General features: G+C 33.7%; 1 protein-coding gene and 1 non-coding gene across 2 annotated transcripts; both read right to left on the bottom strand.

Annotated features, from left to right (window-relative positions):
• Positions 1 to 1327: 1327 nt before the first annotated feature.
• Positions 1328 to 13371, bottom strand: LOC120184896 (diacylglycerol kinase 4-like). Its single transcript, XM_039189256.1, has 12 exons — positions 12906 to 13371; positions 12696 to 12818; positions 12171 to 12308; positions 12002 to 12087; positions 11719 to 11806; positions 11122 to 11197; positions 4111 to 4193; positions 3240 to 3310; positions 2372 to 2449; positions 2111 to 2198; positions 1859 to 1975; positions 1328 to 1750 (listed from the first exon to the last, which is right to left on the bottom strand). The coding sequence occupies exons 1-12, from the start codon at positions 13263 to 13265 to the stop codon at positions 1592 to 1594; spliced, it is 1467 nt and encodes a 488-aa protein (XP_039045187.1). The 5' UTR covers positions 13266 to 13371; the 3' UTR covers positions 1328 to 1591.
• A 9202-nt stretch (positions 13372 to 22573) lies between these two features.
• On the bottom strand, positions 22574 to 22680 carry LOC120184902. Its single transcript, XR_005522080.1, has one exon. It is a non-coding gene; the product is annotated as a small nucleolar RNA R71 (small nucleolar RNA).
• Positions 22681 to 23097: the final 417 nt, after the last annotated feature.

Here is a 23097-nt window from a genome sequence, read left to right as displayed (position 1 = left end):
TTTTTATTCGTATACTTAGATGAAGTGTCCATTAGAGCTCTTTTAAGAAAAAGATATTATGTTGGAAATTAAGGATTATTGCATCAAAGGTTAATAATGGTGCTATTTGATGATTGAGATAAATTGTATAATGAGCTTCTAGTGTTATTACAAGTAATGAAATGATTCATCTCATGAACTATTATGAAGTACATAACGATGTCTACATACACCTCGAAAAGTCATCTATGATAAAAGAATATTCCATCAATTGTTTTGATATTCAAATCATACATCAACGGATTTTCATTTTATAAACATATGATCCAAGTTGATGATACACAATTGTATGAAAAGTACAAACAAATATTGTTGCTGACAATTGCATAAGATGATTGAAATATCTTTCGAATTATCTGTCATTGTTGAGGTCAAGACAACGAAGATTGAAACTTCTTTTTTATGTAATTTGCGTATGTCTATCATCCAATAAAATGAGGTTTGCTTGATATCTGATAGAGCGAGACACATTCCATCTATAGTTAAATGATTATGAAGTCATTTGACGTCTCTACATGCATATCTTGTATTCTATCTGTCATATTACAATAAATAGCATACATCAGTTTTATAATAAAGAAATTTGTAATTAAATTTTAAACATGAATAAGTTTTTGCATATAACATTTAATTGTGTGTATCCATTATATTTTTTATGTTTTCTTTAGTCTTAACTACATATTTTAAAACATGATATGAATTGTCCCAATTAAACTTCGATGCAAGGTTAGACACTATAAAAGTTCACATTAATAAGGTTTATAAATGCGTTAATAACATTAAGAAGAAAAGGTTGACGCTACATACACATGACAATCTCGTTGAGACTATAAATATAATGTTGAAAGAGACATGATCTACCAGTAGCAAGTTTGGTGAGAGACGTACATGTTGGGTAGAATTTAGGTCGACAAAAGAAAATGTAACGCTAGTTAACAAAATCAATAAAATGCAACCTTGATGTTTATTCACAAGTTCTCATGAATGAAGTTTTTATTGTTGATACGTTAGTATGCCCACTAAAATAAGGTGTTTCTATATCATATCAAGTCAAACTTAAGTACAAATGGTATGATTATGGTCAGTTTTGGGCACTTTGATACAGTGTTCTCGTGCAAGTCATTGCTTGTATGTTCCTATTGACATGTACACTTATGTTAATGAATGCTTTATTCAACACACGATGTTAAATGTTTACATATACAAGTTCAAAGAGATCACGAACGAAACTTATTACCTGAAAGAGGATCATGATAGATGGGTATTGAATCTGTTGCTTCGTAAAAGATAAAGGATCAACATGAATCTACTCAGATTCAAGTTCATGCGTCAACCTAAATCCACTCGAATTCATAACTATATGGATAAATAACTGCTGCTACATGCAAAGCTTTAAAAGCCAGTTGATGAATATAATGGATCATTTATAAATCCGGTTCCTAAGCCATTGTTTGGGGAAACACATACAATTTACAACTTACAAGCCCAAGGTGAGAACCATGAAGGATGATGCTTTACAAAGATGATGATAATGGTTAGCCAATAGCCACTGTCATTCTCCACTTATCATTACTGACTGAAATGGCACTCTCTTAATTTCCACTATGGTGGAATACTCCCTGCTCATCGGCTGTTTCCATGGCTCCCCATCCATCTGCAAAAATGCATCTCTCCATTCCCCTCCCCTTAACTCCAGTCGAATCGATGCCGCCTAAAACACCAAAGGAACAAAGTTCAGTCCATCCTAATCTTGTACTCCTACAGCATTATTTTAAACTAACTTCGACTTGTTACCATGAAAACTTCCTGGTTACAGTACCTGTGCGATGTGTTTTGCAGATATGAGTTCAACCATTACAAATGATGCATGCCATCCTTGCTTTAAGCCAAAAATTTCCAGAAGGCCATCATCAACATGGGCCTCAACAAAGCCTCTCTGAAAAAAAAAACAATGAAAATTGAGGCCAATTGTTTTAGAATTGGAACTCAATCAAGCTCCTCCATTATCGTAAGTCGGACATTGATCCATACAAAGAGTATTATCAAGTAATCTGAAGAAAATGTACCATACTTTTTCCAAATACTCTGGCTTTAGATTCCCCCATGGGTTTCGTCCACTTCCATAACTATGAAGATTTAGAGCAACAATGGCTCTCACACTAAAAGAAAATAACATACTATTAGAGAGTGATAAATCATAAGCCTAGCAACAATTTCCAATACAGTTTGTTATGTATAAGCTTCATTAAAAGAAATATTTATGGATATACTAAAAAATGATTGATTAGGGTGCTTATGCATCATAAGGCAAAAGTAAATGCATGAAATGTACCTTCCAGGTATTGTAATTGGCTCCCACTCTGAGCAGTTGGCCCTTTTAATGTGGATACTTAAAATGTTATTGAGTCCCCTGCATTTGAAAACATCTTAAGAATATATTTACTAGAAAAGGAACGTTTGTTCACAGCAAAACACCATTAACAAGAAAGAGAGTTTCTTCATAGAATTCATGGTTTACTTTCTCTCATAAAACAAATTCTATTAAAAGAACTTCTTGGTGTAAATGTAAACAAGCATTTCAAGACCACATGGATTACAACAACAATGATGTTTTACTAGTTTGAGAAATGTTTAAGACGCAAACAATGTGTTAAAGGCAGAAGAGACCGCCAAGGCACATAGACTTTGTATTAACAAGCACGAAAATAGATTTGCATGAGCAAAGCAATGTGCTGATATAATACAAATAATATAAATGGAACCCTTTAAGGTTTCGTATGAACACATATTATCAATTCCGAGTAGTGATTTAAAAAACATAAAAATAAAGGAACACTTCACAGAGGCACTCATCTTTCAAAACAATGTGCCTAACCATCAAGGGCTTATCTTAGGTAAATGCACCTTTCAGCATTATTCTAAGGAACAAGGAGGCAAGGATGCCTTAGATACACCTTCTCCATATGATTCAAACCTTAGCTGAGTGCTATTACATTTAAGGCACTTCATGTCTTGTGCCTCAGCACCATCTCCAAGGCCTTGGCTAAACTGTCTGAGGAACAATCACATCTTAAACAAATGCTAGTTACACACTAACATACCCATCATACATACAAATATACGTAGCATTTTAATTTAGAAATCGGAATATGTTCTTTATTGGATAAGGAACAGGCCAAAAAACTATCAGAATATCTAACCTTAAAGATGGATCACTCATGCAAGGTGTGAGAAACCAACCCTGACTGCAACTGTAACCGGAGTAGATAATCTGCCACAAAAGATGGACCAATTACAGTCTAATATTAGCTTTAGCAAAGCAAACCATTGACGGGAGCAGAGAAACTAATTTGAATTTCAAATGCTATCCCACACATGGAAGTTTAACTTTAGTGATATTAGTAATACATTTTGTGCAAATCAATGCTAACGGAAATAATAAGACAATCAAGTATTGCAGATATTAGTTCATAACATTATCAGTGGCGATGTTTGTGAGGGAATTACTATGAATGGATTTAAGTTACGAAAGAGGGGGAGCTGAGCCCTGAGCTTGGCTACTGTTTCTCAGATTACCTGTGTTATCGACGAATTCTACAGCAGTAGTTATATAAAAATTAAATTGTTAAATGATATTTTCCTGGACTTTGAAATTGGCAATATATATATATGTTTATACAATTTTCAAAAGAACTCTGGAACAACCTCTTTAAAAGAAATATATCAAGAGAAGAACATGTGTGGTCACAAGATATATAATATATATTCAGAAAAGATTTAATTTATACTAGCAAGACAAATCTCTTCCAATATATATACTGAGAGACGGACAGAGAGATTTAATTTATACAGGCAAGACGATAATTTTTACCCTCCTTTTGGCTATACCATACATAGTCACTAATATCATAACATGGCTATAATATGTAGTAATCCATATAGTTTGATAGATAGCAATATACCCTTATGCACTTCAAACTAAAAAAGCTACATTACAATATAATGTCAAGAGATTCAAGACAAAATGTTATTGTTCTTGCATTCAAATTTGAAAAACCGAGATCCGTATACCTTATTTGAAATAGGACCTTGTGCAAGGTAAGGTTTGTCATTCCGTAAATTATGGAATCCGTAAGCCACTTGTGCATCCATTCCTGAATGTAAAATGAAAACATAAAGATTTGTAAGAGCCCAAAAATGGTCATAATAAAAATACAAAAACACCATAAGCAAGAATGAGAACGGTGTTGCTCCCAGCAAGAAAAATTCATATATGATTTGAGAACTTTTCATGACTCCCAACTTTTTCTATACGTTGTTAATTTTTTTTTATAGGAATGGTAGGCCTCATTAAAAAACCAACTTCATGATTAATGGAACTTGAAGATAGTTCCTTAATCAGCGGAAGGAGGAAAATAGTGCCCTAGAATTCATTAACATCAAATAATTACATAATAATACAAGGTCTAATCTCCCTAAAGAGATAGAAAACCAAAAAGAAACAACCCTTAACAGAACATAATTATCAACCAATGCCAGCCTTAGCTAGGACGTCCGCCTCTATATTGGTTGTCCTATTAACCCATCTAATAAGACCTTCACAAACACTAAGCTTTTGAATAATGTCTTTAACAATTTGAACATAAACGACAAGACATAAAACAACATCCTTAACCCAGCCAACAGCCACCCTACTATCACTCTCGATAATCAACCGATCCTTAAACCTATGACAAATAGATTCATAAAAATCTAAACCCTTTAGGATAGCTTTCAATTCCATCAAAGTTGGAGGCCCCGGAGCAGCAACCTCTTTGAAGGAGCCAAGAATCGAACCAGACATGTCTTTTAGAACACCACCTAAACCACTCCTCTTCCAATCACTAGAAATAGCCGCATCCACATTAAGTTTAATAAAGCCCTTTAGAGGAGGGGACCAAGGAAACTTAGTTGAAATCCGATTAGAATAGGACGAGCAAGAATCCCCTAAGGAAGGGTCAACAATAAGAGCATCCTTGGAGATAGAAATCTGAGTTTCCTTAGCTAAAAACCATGAAGCAAGCCTGAACCTTGTTAGAAAGAAAATTTCTACTCAATCTAGCTTCCCTCCTTCAAACACTATAGAATTCATAGTTTTCCATATTGTCCATAAAACCACTCCAGGGATAATTGACCAATTTAGAGAGTTGGTCTTCAAGTCAGCCCATGCTAGTAGGAATCTTTTACCATCTTCATGAAAAACAGACTGCAAATTCCAGTAGCCCATGAATTTAGTCCATATTGGCCAAACAACCGAACATGAAAAGAATAAATGAGATGGTAACTCTTCTATTAGCTTACAAAAAGGACATAAAGTATCATTTATGCCCTGAACACCTCTCTTAACCAGAGCTGTCTTCACTGCCAGCTTCTTTAAGATCACTTGCCAAAGAAAAGTCTCCACTCTTGGAGGCAGCAAGCCCCTCCAAACAATAGTCTTCCAAAAATTAGCTTCCTCTGAATCAGAAGCACCCGAATAAGATAGATTAGCACATGATTTAACAGAGAAAACCCCGTCTCCAGTACCCTTCCAAAACAATCCATCAACAGAATCAGTTGAAATACAAAAATCCGAAATAACAACCATCAAATTGTCCATTGTTCAAATTCCCAGTCATTCAACTCCCTTCTCAACTGAACGTTCCAAAACCAGCCCCACGAGTTGTATTCCCCAAACTGAAATAATTTTCCAGTTTTGTTCACTGCAATAGAGAAAAGCCTAAGGAACACGACCATTAAAGGATGATCCAATGCCCAATTGTCTTGCCAAAACCGAATATTCCTCCCATTACCAATTTTATAGCTATATTTGCTTCTGATTATACAGCCCATCGAATCAGCTTTTAAATGATTACTCACCATAGATCTCCATATCCAAGAGTATTTAGGAGAAACATTATTGTCAAACTGCATTAAGGAAGAGTCCATTTTGTATTTGATGCAAAGCATTTCCCTCCAAATCGCCTTCCTCTCAATAGCAAACCTCCAAGCCCATTTTTCCAAGAGTGCCCTATTCATCACATTTAAATTAGGAATTCCCAAACCTCCTTCAATCTTTGGTTTACAAACATCGGACCAGCTCACCCAATGAATCTTTTTTTCCCCATCTCCACCACCCCATAAGAAATTTGACATAATAGAATTAAGGGTTTGTATACTGAAGCTGGAACCTTGAACATTGACAAAAAGTATGTGGGAAGTGATCATAGGACTGATTTAATTAGAACTAGAGGGACCAAGAGGGAGCCCACAGAATGTTGGAGTTTCTGTGTGGATCAAGAGGGTGTCCCAAATATTCTGAGGGAAAAGTACCCACTGAACATCCAATTGTAACTGCCCATTCCTTAATTTCCTCTTCATTCAAATTTACCCCAAACAATTTACACTTCTTCAAGTTCAATTGGAGTCCAGACATAATTTCAAACACTCCAAGCACCCTCTTCACATTCAAAATCTATTTTTTTCGACGCACCACAGAAAATTATAAGGTCATCAGCAAATTGAAGATGCGTTAAATTAAAATTTCTCTCCTCATTTCTAATGATCAAACCCAAAAAAAGCCCCTCTGAATCTGCCTTGAATATCAATAAATTCAAAAGTTCCCCGACTATATTGAACAATAAGGGAGACAAGAAACAACCTTGACGAAGACCCTTAGCCATTGGAAATTCCTCGGTTGGAACCCTATTCACCAAGATTGAAACAGTTGCTATTGTGATACACTTCGAAATCCAACCTATCCATCTAGAACCAAAGCCCATTTCCTTCATTATTCTGAACAAGATAGGCCAGTCAACTGTATCATATGCCTTCTTAAAATCAACTTTAAAAACACATCCTTTTAAACCATTCTTCCTCCAAAAGTCGATCCCTTCATTGGTTATAAGGGAGTAGTCCAAAATTTGTCGACCGGGGATAAAAGCGAATTGACATGGATTGATTAAATCTGAGATACAGCTCCTAAGTCTCCTCGACAAACATTTAGAGAGGATCTTGTATAAACCACCAACTAAGCCTATAGGTCTAAAATCATCTAGACCACCAATGCTTGAAATCTTTGGAATAAGAGTGATAAATGTATGATTTATTCCATATTCCCATTCCTTTCCCAAGTAAAAATAATGAAAAATTTCATAATATCTATCTTAAGGACCTTCCAAAACCTCTTGAAAAACCCCAAATTAAAGCCATCAGGGCCCGGAGCTTTGTTACTACCACAAGACTTCACAGTATCCCAAACTTCCTCCTCTGAAAATTCCTGCTCTAAGAACTTATTCTGATCCAAAGTAATTCTGGAAAAATCAAGTTTTAAGTCATCCATTTCTAAAGTAGATCGGTCATTGTAAATTTTAAAGAAATAATCCTTAACTATGGCCTTAATTGCAGTCGGGTCTTCTACTGTATCTCCTTTAAAATTTAGGGCAACCAGAGCATTCCTCTTATTCCTAACCGTAGCACAGGTATGAAAGTATTTAGTATTGCGATCCCCATCTTCAATCCACTTCGATCTTGAGTACTGAAACCAAATCTACTCCTGAATCTTGTGAAGTTTCCACGATTCTGCTATGTAATTATTCAACTCTGCTAATACCTCACTGTCGATAGCACCTTGCTTCTGCTGAATATCAACCTCTTCTTCAAAATTTTCTTCTCTAACTCAGAAATCAAGGCTCCTGGATACTTATCTCTCTTTCCAGCCCACTTCTTTATTGCATGTTTAGTACTCCTTAGAAGACTAAAAGACCTGCCTTCTTTTGATTTTTCTTACAACTCTGTAGAGAAGAAATAACCAGATCCTCAAAACCTTCCTCATCCATCAAGTAGTTGAAAAGTCTAAACGGTTTTGGACCCCAGTCCACACCTTTATTCACAAGAACTATAGCATTATGATCTGACAATGACCTTAGTAGAAGAGACTGAACAATGTCCGGAAACAGCGCCAAAAATTGACAATCAACCAAAAACGATCCAATCTTACAAAAGTGGGATTCTCTTGGTTATTACACCAAGTGAACCTACCCCCACTCATAGGAAGATCAATAAGACCCGTATGAAGAATAAACTCGTTAAAGATTTCCATTGAACTCCTGTTTTAACCTCTTCTCATCTGCTCATCTTCTTGTAGACATTGAAATCCCCTCCCACACAAACGGGATAACTCTGTCCACTAAGATAACTGCTTAATTCTTCAAAAAACCAGGTTTCTCCTCTTCCACTGCTGGACCGTAAACATTGATGAAACCACAACTGAAATTATTATTCCGAAATTTACCAAAAGTAGCTATAAATCTCCTGCTAATAAACTACCTCTCCAACTCAAAAATATTGTCGTCCCAACAGCACAATAGACCCCCTGCTGATCCAATTGAAGGGGATTCCAAAACTCCTTTTAGCTTATTAATCCCACTTCTTCTAAAAAAAGACCTCTGAAATTTCTCAGTCTTGGTTTCTTGCAGCTAAAGAAAAGTAGGATTTAAGCTAATGACTAAATTCAGAACAACCCTCTTTTTTTCATTTTCCCCAAACCCCTAACGTTCCATGAACATATTACTAATTTTGTCATCTTCATAAGGAAACAGGTACAAACTAAAACCTTCAATCAACCATACCTTGGTTAACCCCAATCAAGCCTTTCTCTAGAACTATAATTTTCTCCAAAAAGGCTTTTTTCCCTTCCTTAAAAGATACCCCCAGAAGCTTACTAACCTCCCAAGTTGCTAGAGCTTCTTCCATTAAAACCGAGAATGTTGAGGAGGAGGTTGTATCAATGCTCACCTGTTCAAGGGCTTCCCTTAACAGATTCCTTCTAGTTCTTCTAATTAGCAAACCAAATTTGGATCTTAAGCACTCACCTTCTGAAAAGTAACCTTCAATCTCCCTATTTACACTCCCAACCCCAATACCACTATAAATGGAAGGAAGAATACTCCCATCAGCAGTGAGCTCTGCTGATAAACTAAGTTGTTTTTTAGTACTGGAATCCACATCAAACTTTCCCTGACTAACTATGATTCCAACTGCTTCAGTTGAGAGGTTCAACAAATCCCCGTACCAATATCTTCTTTCCCTCAACCTTCTATAGACCCTTTTGCAACTGCTCAAACTTCTAGTTTCCAGCACATCACTCTCTGTTGTGATCTTTCTTCTAGATCAATGTAACTGTCTCCCCCTTGAGATGATTCCTAAATCAGTTGTAACCAATTCAACCGGTCTTAAGACTTCTTCTTCAGCCTCTATTTCTGCAGTAACCGACTTTTTTGCAATTGGGCTCTTCTCCAAAACTTTTAACATTTTACTGTTTTTTTTCTGATATGTTAAGGTTTTGAACCAATTCCCCAAACTTATTAATTGTAAATGCTGGCCCAAAAGTAAAACCCGAAAAGCCTTTTGACCCAGACATCCCAGAGTCTTCAGAATGGGCCTGAGATCCATCAGCCAAGTAATTTTGACTTCTAATCCCCAAACTTACAAACTCACCTACTTTTAAACTTCCAACATTTAGACTTTCTGACAAACCACCATTAATACCTTTCCTATCTAAGGAAAGTCTTGATAGTTGTCTGTCCTCACCAGCTCCTCCAGAAACATGAAAAACTCCCTGGTCATTCCAATTGTCCACTGACAGAAGATCTTTCTCTGCTGCAGATGCTTCACCTTCCCCACGATCTGACAACAATCTGCCTTCATCCTCCTCAGATATAATCTCCTCAAAAAATGCCCCACCGGAATCTTCCACCGAAAATTTACTGAAATATGAACTTGAATACTCACTTGCTGATCCGATCTTGATACTTACTTTGAATGATCTTCCATAAGATCCAAGAGTGATCACGTCTGGAACATCAAAGGGATTTGCCACCCTCAATAAAATTCTTGCCATTGTAAGGTCTTCTCTTTTCCTTGTACCATCGTGAATATCCACCATTGTGCCCCATCTACCTGCTATATTCTCGAAGAAAGGTTCATTCCAATATAACAAAGGAACCCCTATTAATTCTGCCATGCAAAAGCCATTAGAACTCCATCCTCATTCAGTAAAGGTTCCACTCGTTCAAACCATTGTTTTAGAACCTCTTCCTTGTTCCTCCATAAATGCAGCATCTTCTCATGAGATTTAAGAATTATAACACAAGAATTCCATACATAACCCCATCTGGCAATTTGGTCATCATAGCCTTCTTTTAATAAGGAATTCCGAATAAACTCAACCTAAAAAGAGTATTTGATAATCCCTGTTAAAGATCTCTTAACCCAGTTGGCACTTTCTGATGGAATATGCATTTCCAAAATATTTTTCTTGACATTCCTCCTCTGAAGATCCTCGGAAAATAGTTCTTTGTTCCCCCTTGCCTATTGGACATCAGAGCATCCCTATAAGTTCTGTCGTACCTTCTGCTTCTGTTGAAATTTTCTACTTCTCTTGATTTTGAGGAATCTGCATTATTCTGACTAGAAACCTTGTTTGAAGAAATATGCATCCCCCCTGACCTTGGACGCCCGTCCTTAAATTTGGTAGGACTAACTGAGATCTTCCTTCCATCAATCAAAATATCGTTTAACTCGTCAACAGCCCTTTTTAAATCTTCCTCGCTCTTAAAATGTACAAAAGCAAAGGTGGAAAATTTGTACTTTGGATTTCTTTTTTGTTTGGGAATAAAGACTCTCATAACAGGACCATGGACTAAGAATATTTCTCTTAACGTACGACGAGAAACCCTTCTACTAAGATTGTCCCTTCTTGAATATTTTTGCGATTGTAAAAGGAAAATAAAATTTGGATGTTTTATAAGTTAAAATTTATTTTAATAAAGCAAAGGAATCTTTATTAAACTTTAATTATCCATGGACTCTATTAGGGATTTGATTCAGAATGCTACCACTGTATTTTGTTTCTCTTATAATAAACTTGCTAGTCTTGATGTTAGCTAGCATGCTGATGATTACGAAGGTTCTAAGATTAAAATGCAACTACCTACTAAGTGTATTTCCACATGCAAGAAATTAGAAGAACCAAGATCTTAAAGTTAAACCGGTGTACTATACCTACGCTAAAGTAATTATAGAATACTCCTTGATAGTAGTTGACTTTGTCTGGAACATGCCCTTCAATCTTCAAAGTCTGCAGTCAAACAAGAATTTCCCCACTTGAATTTGAAATTCCAAATCATATAAATAACAATTAGAATAAATCTTCTTTTTAAAAGAAAATACACACATTAATGTGCCATGTCTAATTAATCAGATGGTAGGCCACAATGAATGCTAAGAAACAAATAGATATACAATGCCGCAGTTCATTTGAGAATGTGTTATGTTGGATTCAACTATTAAAGCACATTTTGACCTATTACCTAAAATGTAAACTCTTTTCAAAACTTGTCTCTACAATGTAATCTGCAATGAAGAGAGAGCGGAACACAATTTTTTACACAATTACCTCACTACAAGTTATTATCATCTAACTTGGTGAATTGCATCAATGCCAAATTAAAGAACTTAATGGCCACAGGTCATAAACTACAAAACTTTATTAATCCATAAAAGACTCAATAAAGCATCAATGTTCACAAGTTCAAAACTAGCCACACAATAGAAGTTGATTGAGTAAAATGGAGGATTTAGAGCCGAGAATTTCACTACCTGATCAACATCACACTCTTCAGTAGCCTTCAAAGAATGAGGAGGATCGACAACTTCTCCGCCAGGCATTTGCACCACAGTATGCCAACTACATCATCAAAGAAACAATTACCGATATAACATAACCACAAAGTGGGATTTATACAACGAATACGTCTTATCCAAACTCATTTTTGAAGCTAGGAAACTAAAACATACAGAGTCCTCGATATAGGATTATGAAACTTATAAAACAAAAGGTAATAAGTACTCTAGTAAAACATAGAACTAGATGTCTAGTTACCTATCTAAATGGCAAACTGGACCAGTAGTAGCTCTCTGCAAAGTTCTTTTAATAGCTGATTTCCAGGAAAAAGGAAATGAACCTCCCTGCAGTAACATTCAGAGAATGAGACAACGAAAGAAGAGAAGAAAAACAGTAGACAACATCAAATTTAAAAAAGGTATCTTACCCAACCAAAACTTCTAGACAAGTCATTGCCAGTACCAAGTGGAATGATAGCTACGGGAGGAACCGGCAACCGACCCTCTTGATGAAGCTCTCCAAGACATCCAAGCACCCAACCAACTGTACCATCACCACCAGCAACCTGCCCATTCATCAGAGTCTTAAACCATCAGCTTGGAATGTTTTGTTTAAGTTAACTTCGTTATTTATTTTACTCTTCGTAGAGAATCGCTAAAAGCCAAATCATAGTTGATCAAACATGAAACCCAATACTATTAGTTCTGTATAAAGCAAATCATGTACTTTCTTCTTACAAGAAAAGTTATAGTTATGAAATTTTATCTTTAAAAAATTATTTACTTTTATATCTAAAATAGTCTCCCTTTTTAACTCTTTCTGAAGTTTAAAAATAAAATCCGAAAACGAAAACCAAACTGTAACTAAACTAAAAACATTAAAAATACAAATAAGAGAAAAAAGAGAATAGTGAAGACAAGTTTGGTTGAATAAAAATCAAGTAGAAACATACCACAACTCTGATGTTCATCCTTGTCTCTTTGGCACAAGCGTCTCCACTTTCAGCCCACTTCTCAAGGCAAGCCAGTCCGTACCGTACAAATTCACGCGGTTTCACATCATGGAGGTCAAACACCTGAATATCCAAATTAGAAGTTCTTTAAAAACTAAGGCAACCGAAATTCAAAAACATACACATAAAACGGGAGAAAAGAAGTATTACCTGTTCTTCGCTGATTAAGTTCTGGAGACGTTCTTTAAGGACGGGGCCATGGCGGCCGCCGCTCTTGGAATTAATAAAAACGACGATAGGGGTTTCACAATAGGGATCATCGTCGGAGCGAGGCATTTGGAAATGCTGGTCACCGCCGTTGACGTCTTGTTTTCTAATGGAATCGAGTACAGCTAAGCGTAGATATTGAGGCATCGCAAGCCTCGCGAAATCTTGCTTCTCGGCCATAAACGTTGTGAAATTCGAAAAGCCGCAGCCCATGGTCGCCGTCTCCCTCGAGATAATACGCGTACCGGTCCGTGACGTCGAAGAATCCCCGGCCGACGTTGGGTTATCCATAACTTTTTCCATAAATTTCGAACTTTATTTTATAAAACATAAGCAAAATATAAGACTGAAAGGCGTATATGAAACATTTCAAGATCTGAGTGCCCGAGAAGAAGGGAGGAAAGGGAGAGTTTTTAATTTTTTTTTTTTTGAAAATTGAAAAGCGTTGTAGTTGTTAAGATGCCTTATATTAAAAAGGAAATTATAATTAAATATTAAATTAATGCTAATAAAGTTGATTAGAAGATTTGTTTCATTTGTTAAAACGAAAATAACCTTACCTAGAGGGAGTAGTAAATTACGAAACTGCCGGCTACGATTGTTGATGGTTTTCTGGCGGGCAGTTCATGTTCGACTATATTTGACTCGGGTTTTATAGGAATAAAATATATAACGAGATTAGACCTTACAACACATGGGGATGAGATCAACGATAATGATCGGAATTGCATGTGCGCCACATAAGATTCTCTCTCCCAAAGCTTAGAATATGCGTTCTAAGAAGAAGAAAAAAACTTAGAATCTGCCCTCACGAACACTTCGAAACATTTTTTTTCAGTTAATCACTCAGTTAATTTTAAGTTTGTTATGTTAAAGGTTAATAATTGTTTTAAAGATTAATTATCTGTTAATTCGATTCAAAATCGGTTAATTAACCAAATTAACTGAAATTTTTAAATTTTTATTATATTATTTATATATTAATAGTTTTAGGAGTGTTTAAATTTCGGTTTACATCGAATTAATTGACCGAATTAATTGAATTAGCTGAAAAAATTAAATATTTCATATATATAATACATATTATTTAAAATATCGGTTAATTCAATTAATCGATCGATTAACAGAACTCTTTTCGATTCGATTAATTATTTTTGGAAAAAAATTAGTTCGATTAACAGTTAAAGCAAAAAAAAATCGATTAATGAATTTTTGAAAGTTTGGTTCGGTCAATTAACCGAACCGACCGATTGAACACTCCCACTTTGGAATCCACACAAATGCATGAGCTCAACAAATTTTAGGTCTGGATTGGTCACTTGACTTTTAGATATATGCACTTTAGTCATTGAAATAAAAAAAAATATTTCGACTACTCAACCATTAACATTAACATGTTCAAAAATATTTTAAAAGGTGGATATATATATTAACTAGATACAATTTTATAATTGTGTAAGAAAACAAATGAAATTTGAGGAAGTACACAAATAGCAAAATGGATAACTGACAGAAGAAAATTTAAATTTCACGGTAGGCACTTACAAACCTAAGGGTACGTTTGGTTCATGGAAAAGATCGTTACCAAGGGGAGTAATCTTTTCTAGAATTATATTCGCATGTTTGGTTCGCGAAAAAAATCATTTCTAGTTAATAACTTATTAAGAGTAGTAGCATTTTCTCATTAAAATGGTGGAAATGTCATTACCTCCTAATTCTTAGGTAATGAATAATTCTCACCACTTTGGACATAGGGATGGCAATGGGTCGGGGTTTTTGTCAACTAGAACATGATTTAACCTAAAAATTTTATAACCTCCACTAGAATCGACCCGACCTGAAAAATATATATTCTCCACCCGACTCCGACCCAACTCGAAATTTTAGAGTATAAATTCGACACAACCCAACCTTGCTCCTTAAAAATCCGACCCAGACCTGATTTTTTTAAAATCTGACCCTATCAGGTCGGGTCGAGTCGAGTCGGAACACGTAATATTCGAGTTAAATTATCATCCCTATTTGGACACAAATATCCATAAAATAATGAATTCTTTTCATATGGACCTTTCTCGATTCTTATTGTTCATTTTTTTACTCAAAATTATAAATTTAATAATAATAATAATAATATAAAAAGAGTTCAACTTAATAAAATATTAATAAATTTGATTAGTTGATTATTTCATATTTTTAATATTTTTATATTAATCATTTTATAATTTTATCAGGTGAAAATGTTATTATTGTATAAAAATATAATTATTTAAAATAATATTTAATTTTGAGTTATTAAAAAGTAGATCTTATATATTGAAAAATAATATATTTATCTACTTGAGACTACAATATTATTTTTTATCTTATATTATATTTTATATAAATAAACATGATACCTATGAAAATTATTTAAAAGTATAAGTTTGATATACTAATTATATTAAATTATATGTTAAATATATTTTTTTCTTTAAACTTGGATAGTGTAACAATTAAAATATTTTTATGAATTTTCATTCAAATATTTGTAATTTAATATCAAAGTTTAACTTGTTAAGAAAACATATATCACAAGGATAATTTGGTAAAACATGCATACAAGTAATTTTATATTCATCCAACCAAACACTGTAATCTTGCATTCACGCGAAATAAACCAAACAAGATAATACAACATTCACAAAGTAATGTTACATTCCAGTACTTTATTCCAAAAAGTAATGTTACATTATGTAAACCAAATACCTTAATTATAATGTGAATTTCTCATTGATCATTGAAGCATTGATGGTAATTGATGTGTCACCACGTATCATCTTTCTTAATAAATTAATGTCATTCAATAAAATGAGTAATATATTTCATTATCTTTTAGATAAGAAAATGATGAAAAAAATAATCTTGGAAGGGTGAGATTCAAACTTAAGACCATGAATCAACTTTTTAATTGGATAAATTACACGTTTATTCACTGAAATTTATTTTCTATCCTATTTTACTCACCGTACTTTTTATTTTTTCAATTTACTCACTAAACTTTAGATATTGAATTTTTTTGCCACTCAACCGTTAACTTTATAACACTGTTATGATGTGGCTTATTTTAATATTAAAACTAATCACAATTGTTTATATTTAATATAATAAATATTAACACATAAATTTTATTTTTAGGTTCAAATTCCCTAACTAACGTGAAAAGGAAATTTGACTATAGAAGAAGAACATCTCCGCTCCACCGGTTAGTCCTTTCTCCGATGAAAGTACTGCTGCTATGTTCCATACTTCCTTTAGTTCACTTTCCTTTAAAGTCACCATCCCACGTAAAGATGTTATTGTAATTGAAGGTTTCGGTAATGTGTGCAAGGTAGAATTGAATGATGGCACAAAAGTTGCTGTCAAAGTGGAAATCCATAGTCTCAGCAAGGACTTGTTGAGTTTCGGACTGAAATTGAGATGTTGTCCCAGTTTCGACACCGCCATTTGATTTCGACACAGCTGGTGAAGTCTTAAGGGAGGTAACTTTGTGTGAGACAAAAAATCCTGTTTGTGTTTTATACTGCAGAGTTGAGACACTAGTTTTCAAAGTTATTTGGTTCTAAAATGGAACCGCATAATGTGTAATGAGCTCTTTCATGCACAACAAGTGAGCTTTAGGAAATTGAATGAGATTCGTGGGAATGGACATTAACGGTGAAGCTCACAGTTGAAGTAAGATGGTGACATTCAACTCATAACTGTCGTCCATGTGGGGAACGGTCATGTCTGTCTTCGTCGACTGTATCCTTTGCCCGAGATGGGGGACAAAGAAGAAGTTGTGATGGTGGTCGCAATAGCTACTACGACGGAGGCAACCGCAGTAAACTAAGATGGCAACGTGGAATTGTAAATTGTGAGCTATGGTTCTTCTTTCTTTTTCTCTTCCTGTTTTTTAATAATCTCTCCAATGTCTTGGCCACGCTCGGGGTGTTAACACCGGTACCGGTGCATGCCCGACCTCCAATGAATAAAGGTTGAATAGTTGTTTCTGGATATGTTTTTTGGAGAGAGGCGATGAAGATGACAAAGACGAGAGGTTGCCATGGATGCTTTCCTTTCTTTCCCTTTCACAGTAAATTTTTATGGTTAAGGATTTTGACATAAATATTAATTCTTATTTTATTAAATATAAAACTTACGTGGCTGATTTTAATTTTATAATAAACCACATCAATGTCTAAAGTTTAGTGAGCAAATTGAAAAAAAATTAAAAATACGATAAGTAAAATAGGAGAGAGAGTAAATTTCATTGAATAAGTATGTAATTTACCCTTTTTAATTTCATATATTCTTGGAAAAATAAGGATTCCTATAAAATGACATCAACTCTAGCCTGCAATATTCATAATTTATATAAAACAAACAAACAAACGCATAGGGGCATTGTTGGCACCACCAAACTCAAAAGCAGATGATTCAGATTGAAGTTACCCGAAATGGCTGAAGCAACAGCTCAAGGGAGTAGTGATGCACAACATCAGAGAAACCCGTGGATCTAACAAGAACTTGATGTGTTTTGTTGAATTGTTAAATGAATAGATGGATAAATATAGTAAGAAAGATCTTGTTGAAAGTCCAATTGGTGATTCAATTCATTGTTTACTAATGTATATTTAATTGTAGAACACTTAAACAATATTTGAAGTATGTAGTTAAAATTATCAATTGACACATCTTTTTTATCTCAAGTTGCGGGTTCATCATCACACGTTAGGAAATATTAGTATCACTTATGATGATTATTTTGTCCGAATTCGATGGATTTTGATTCGATTTAATCTGATTGGTTCAATTTTTTATTTTAAAAATTTGGATTCGAGTTGAATCAAATTTTTTTATAAGTGAAGTCGGGTTCAGATTTAAGTCGAAAAAATTTGACTCAACATAATATTATAATTATCCCTTATACATATTCAAGTGAGATCAAGTCAGAAATGAATTTTATCTAAAAAATTGAATCGAATTTTGAATAAGGCGAGACCCGATCTGACCCGTGATCATCTCTTATATTACCACAATATAAATTATTTAATCATAACACAAAATTATATTAAAAATATTTACCCCTTACTAGCAGTAGATGGATTTAGATTGAAATATTTTAATAATTAAGGAAACCAAAAATATTTACCCCTTACTAGCAATAGATGGATTTAGATTGAAATATTTTAATAATTAAGGAAACCCCATTGGCGCTCTTTGAATGGGAAGGTAAGATCCACGCACTTAATGGCCGTTGATTCCGTTGCTGGCCCACCAAACCTGGAGCCGAAGGGTCAAATGCAAAGCCCCCCATTTTTGAAAGCAATATGAGAAATGTCTTTCTAGAACTAAGACTGGAATTTCAAGTGTTGTTTTCATGGGTATGTGAGGTTAATTCATTTAATGGAATTATGCTTGATGACTTTTTTCACAAATTAGAATATGACAATTTGTCCAATGTGCATGAAAATATCAGCTTCTGCTTTAAAGATTTTTTGTTTAAGGTAATTAATAATTATAAAAATATGCTAAATTATTTAATAAATGATAGCATATATACATTTGAAAAGTTATACATCTAATTAGGGGCGTTCAAAAATACCCGACCCGGTTGACTCGACTCGTCAACCCGCTGACCCGAAACTAAAAAATTCGGATAATTCTTTAAAAAAAATGCTCGACCGGGCCCGATACCCAACCCATGATTTTTTTCAGGTAGTTGGGTCAGGTCTGTGTCGAAATGTTTTATAAGCGGACACCCAATTTGTCCCGGTAGTTTTAATATATATATTTAATTTAAATTATATTTTTTATTTTATGTTACTTAATATTTTTAGCTTCTTTATTAGATTTAAATCCCTAAATTTTTTTTAGGTTTGTATTATGTACTTTTAAGTTTTGAATTTTTCAAAAAGTCTTTATTAATTTGTCAATATGGGATTCGAAAGAAAAACATGATCGATTTTAATATTTTTAATGTTTTCTTCAAACTAAATTCAAATCACTAATTTTGTGTATGAATTATATATTATAAACTTTTAAATGTTTATGTATTTCCTATTTGACTTTTTTTAAAAATAAATTACACACATATATATATATATATGAACAATGTACACGTGACCTGAAAATGCGGGTACCCGAACTTAACAGATCATGTCACGAGTCGACAAATACTTGAAGAATTTTCGGATACCCGATTTTGAAACCCCTAACATATATGTAGCTTTCATTCTTATGTTACCATTAAATTTAGGTGTGACTATTCGATCAAGTCGAGTTGATTCGACTTGAGTTGTTTGAATTTCTTTTAAAATTTATTATTGTTAGAAAAGAGGATGAATTACATTTGATGAATTGGATTTTTATATTAAATTCAAATTCCTTTTAAATATTATAAATTAAAAGATATTATTTAATTTAAAAATTATTAGGATAATTACTCTTTCAATATGTCAATTTAAAAAGGTATTTGTTATCCTTTTAACTTTTGATATTAAAGATAATTATATACTTTTGTATATTTCAAATTAAAATAATATACTTAAGTTTGAATGGTAAAAGGAGTGCATATATTATTAATATTTCAAATATAAAAGATATATTTATCTATTTATTTTTTTATATTAAAAGATATCTAGTTGGAGTAAAACTCTCTTGAAAATTTCTTATAAATAGTGAGTTAATCTGCTAGGTTAAACACAAGTTACAAGTTTTTTTTTTCAATTTTTACAAGTTGAACTTTGAATAAGTTTCCATCTCAGATTTCAATAACTTCTCTTATCTAGGAAAAGTTTTCTCTTCCACTAGTTTTCTAGTGATAGTCGAAGGCAAGGATAGTTCGTAATCTCTGTAAATGTGCTATTGTAGCTGATCATAAGTTTTTGTATCCTGGGAGACAGACGACTAACAAACTCGAGCACCAAAGTAGTGGCCGAAAATCTGTCTTAGGAAACTGTGTAGCAAAAGGCTTCAACTGTTTCCGATCACAAGATTAAAGTTAAAGAGTATTATATCTTCCATTTGTTCTCTTTTATTTTTAAAGAAAATTAATTTATTTATTTTATTTTTCTCTGACTCAAATTTCATCTCGGATTGTTACTTCGGTTAACAATCTTAAGGTATATTAATTCATCTTCTACCTTTTCTTAATCTGAGATAATTCAGAATTGTGAGAAAAACGAGATAGTAAACAAATTTGTTTCGAGATTTATTCTGCAATCTTAATGGGCTTACTAAATCTCAAAGTGGACAAATATGTATAATAGAGATTGTCGTGAAAGTAACTTTGGTTACTGATTTGGTTTCAGAATATTGATTATGTCCGATAACAAAATAAAAATAAACAAGAATTAATTTTCTGTTTATTGGAATCTTTGACTTCGTATTTCAAATCAATTAAGATTTAATTTTGTCGCGTGACAAAATTATTTGATTTATATTAATAGAAATCGTTGTAAAGTAACAACTCTTTTACTGATTTGTTTCAAAATTTTAGTTCATGACTAAATTATGTTGATTGAATAAATCAAAATTTAATTTTGGTTTATTGTTGGAATTATTAATTTAGCGTTAAATGAAATAATGAGTAATATCAGTGATTCACCTAATTTGTATTTGGAACGTTAGTTCATACTTAAAGTTCGAATTAAAAATCAACGGTTTTGATGGTTGTAAGCAACAACGAGAAACTTGTAAAATTATAAGGATAGAATTTCACGATATGACAACATAAGATGTTTTATTTGGTCATTGATAACTCTCCAAAATAGTTATCTTTAGGAGCACTTTTAGCCTAAGTTTAGTCTGATCTTAAGCATTTTAGAGCATTTTAGGATTAGTTTTAATTAGTTCTTATGATTGTTCATGTTTATCTTTTGTGGGTTGCTTTGAGCTAAAAATGAATTTTAACGCTGAAATTGTGCACTGACGTTGTAGCATTGCAGGAAATATTGTGTAACATCCTATGGAAGCTGATGATGATGTTGTGTCATTTCAATGCTATGGAGCATCCCAATGCTGTGGAGCATCGGTGACTCAGCTATCAAAAGGGCTAGATCCTATCTGAAACATGGAAACAAGCCATTGGAGGATCTGATTTCCTCTTCACATATAAATAGAGTATCAGCCTGCTCATTTAAGGAACACACACCGAGTACATCACATTTCAAGAAAAAATCTATACCTCTGCCACCATTTTCTTCACCGATGGGAGCCTAAGCCTTATTCTATGGATTACTGCAGTAGAAAGGGAGCTTGCCGAGTAGCATCGGTCATCAGCATATAACTGTTCGAGCATTTCATCAAGAGAAGGGAGTGTATGAATATACTTAAATTTGTATTGGATGATATTTTGGATTTATGGTTTTATGCTACTATGATTATGTTTTTAGGATCTTGGATAAGTAGATTATGAGTAGAAAGATTTGTTATCAATGAATGGTTATTTTAAATGCTTCTAGAAATAGATTCGTTTAACTTACCATCTACTTTTGATAACCTAGTTGATGCTGAGTAGCATTGTGTATATTGAAAAGAAGACAACCTAGTATTAGCCTTGTTAAAATGTTGGATCTTTGATTTATGAAAGTGATTAGAGTAATTCAATAGGTTTTAATCATTGCTAATAGCATAGAAATCATATCCATTGTTTGTTTGAAACTTTAATCCCTTAATACTTCCAATTTTCATTTGATAGTTGACTTGTCGCTCTCTGTAATGTTGTAGCATTAACTGGAGTTTTACATTTTGATTTTTTTCTCATCGTAAAGCAATCAATCAACATTTATCTGTTTTTAAACTCTATTGAACACCATCTGCTCTCTATGGGATCGATAATCGTAACTTAATCGTTATCACTTTTTTACTTGAATTTTGAAACGTGCACTTGTACTATTGCTATAACAGTTTACACATCATCAAGTTTTTGGAACCATTAATGGGGAACATCAATTTGATTTAGAGTTTTATTTTATTTTGCTTTTGTTTTTATTTTTTAGGTACTTGTTAGTTTTCAGTTGTTAGTTTATTTCCAGAAGCGGTGATGAGTTAGAGCTATTTTTTCTAGAGATAAAATGTACTTTCTGTTAACGTCGAAGAGAAGATGCATTGAATCAAGCAAACATGAATGTTGTGAATAATAACAATGCTTTACCTCCAATGCCACATGGGGAGAATAAAGATTTGCCAGCTAGTTAACCAAATCAATATGTTGACGATCGGAATCGCCCAATTCGCGAGCATGTGGTACCAACTTTGGATGATTTGCATCCGGGTTTTGCGAGGCTAGTGGTCAGTGCTGCAAACTTTGAATTAAATCATGTCATGTTTCAGATGCTGTAATCTATCAGACAATATGGAGGAAGTATTACAAAGATCCTAGAGTCCATTTAAGAGCTTTTACGGAGGTTTGTGATTCGTTTATACAACACGAAGTTCCAGAGGAGGCTCTGAAGTTGAAACTATTTCCCTACTTGTTGATAGAAAAAGGTCGAGGTTGCTTAAGTTCATTACCACCTAGGGCTATAGCATCTTGGAATGAATTAGCCCATAAATTCTTGTTGCGTTTCAACCCGCCGAACATGAATGCTAAGCTGCAAAACAATCTGACTTCATTCAAGCAAATTAAGGATGAAAGTTTGTATGAGGCTTAGGAGAGATTCAAAGAATTCCTAAGGAAATGTCCTATGCATGGATTTCTGCATTGGACTCTAATGGAGATGTTCTACAATGGTTTAAACATACACACTCGTATGGTTGTCGACGCTTCAGCAAATGGAGCTTTGCTAGATAAATCATACAATGAAGCATATGAAATACTATAAAGGATTCCAACTAATGATTTCCAATATCCTAATACAAGAAATATGTTTGGCTGTTGAAATGCTATAATAATCGATTATGAAGCTTTCAACTCTATGGCATCATAGATCTCAACCTTGAAAGAAATGGAAAAGAAACTGCAGCAACCAAGAGAAATACATGAAGTAAAAGCTACATCTCCCATTACTCGTGTGTATTGTGGTGAAGAGCACAACTTTGATGAATGCCCTCAAAATCTATAATCTGTCTACTACGTGAAGAGTTATCAAATAATTGACAATGCTTTTGGCAA

Source organism: Hibiscus syriacus, unplaced genomic scaffold (genome assembly GCF_006381635.1).
Source record: "Hibiscus syriacus cultivar Baekdansim isolate YM2019G1 unplaced genomic scaffold, ASM638163v2 tig00112968_pilon, whole genome shotgun sequence".
Lineage (NCBI taxonomy): Eukaryota > Viridiplantae > Streptophyta > Magnoliopsida > Malvales > Malvaceae > Hibiscus > Hibiscus syriacus.
This window is presented reverse-complemented; position numbering and strand designations above follow the sequence as displayed.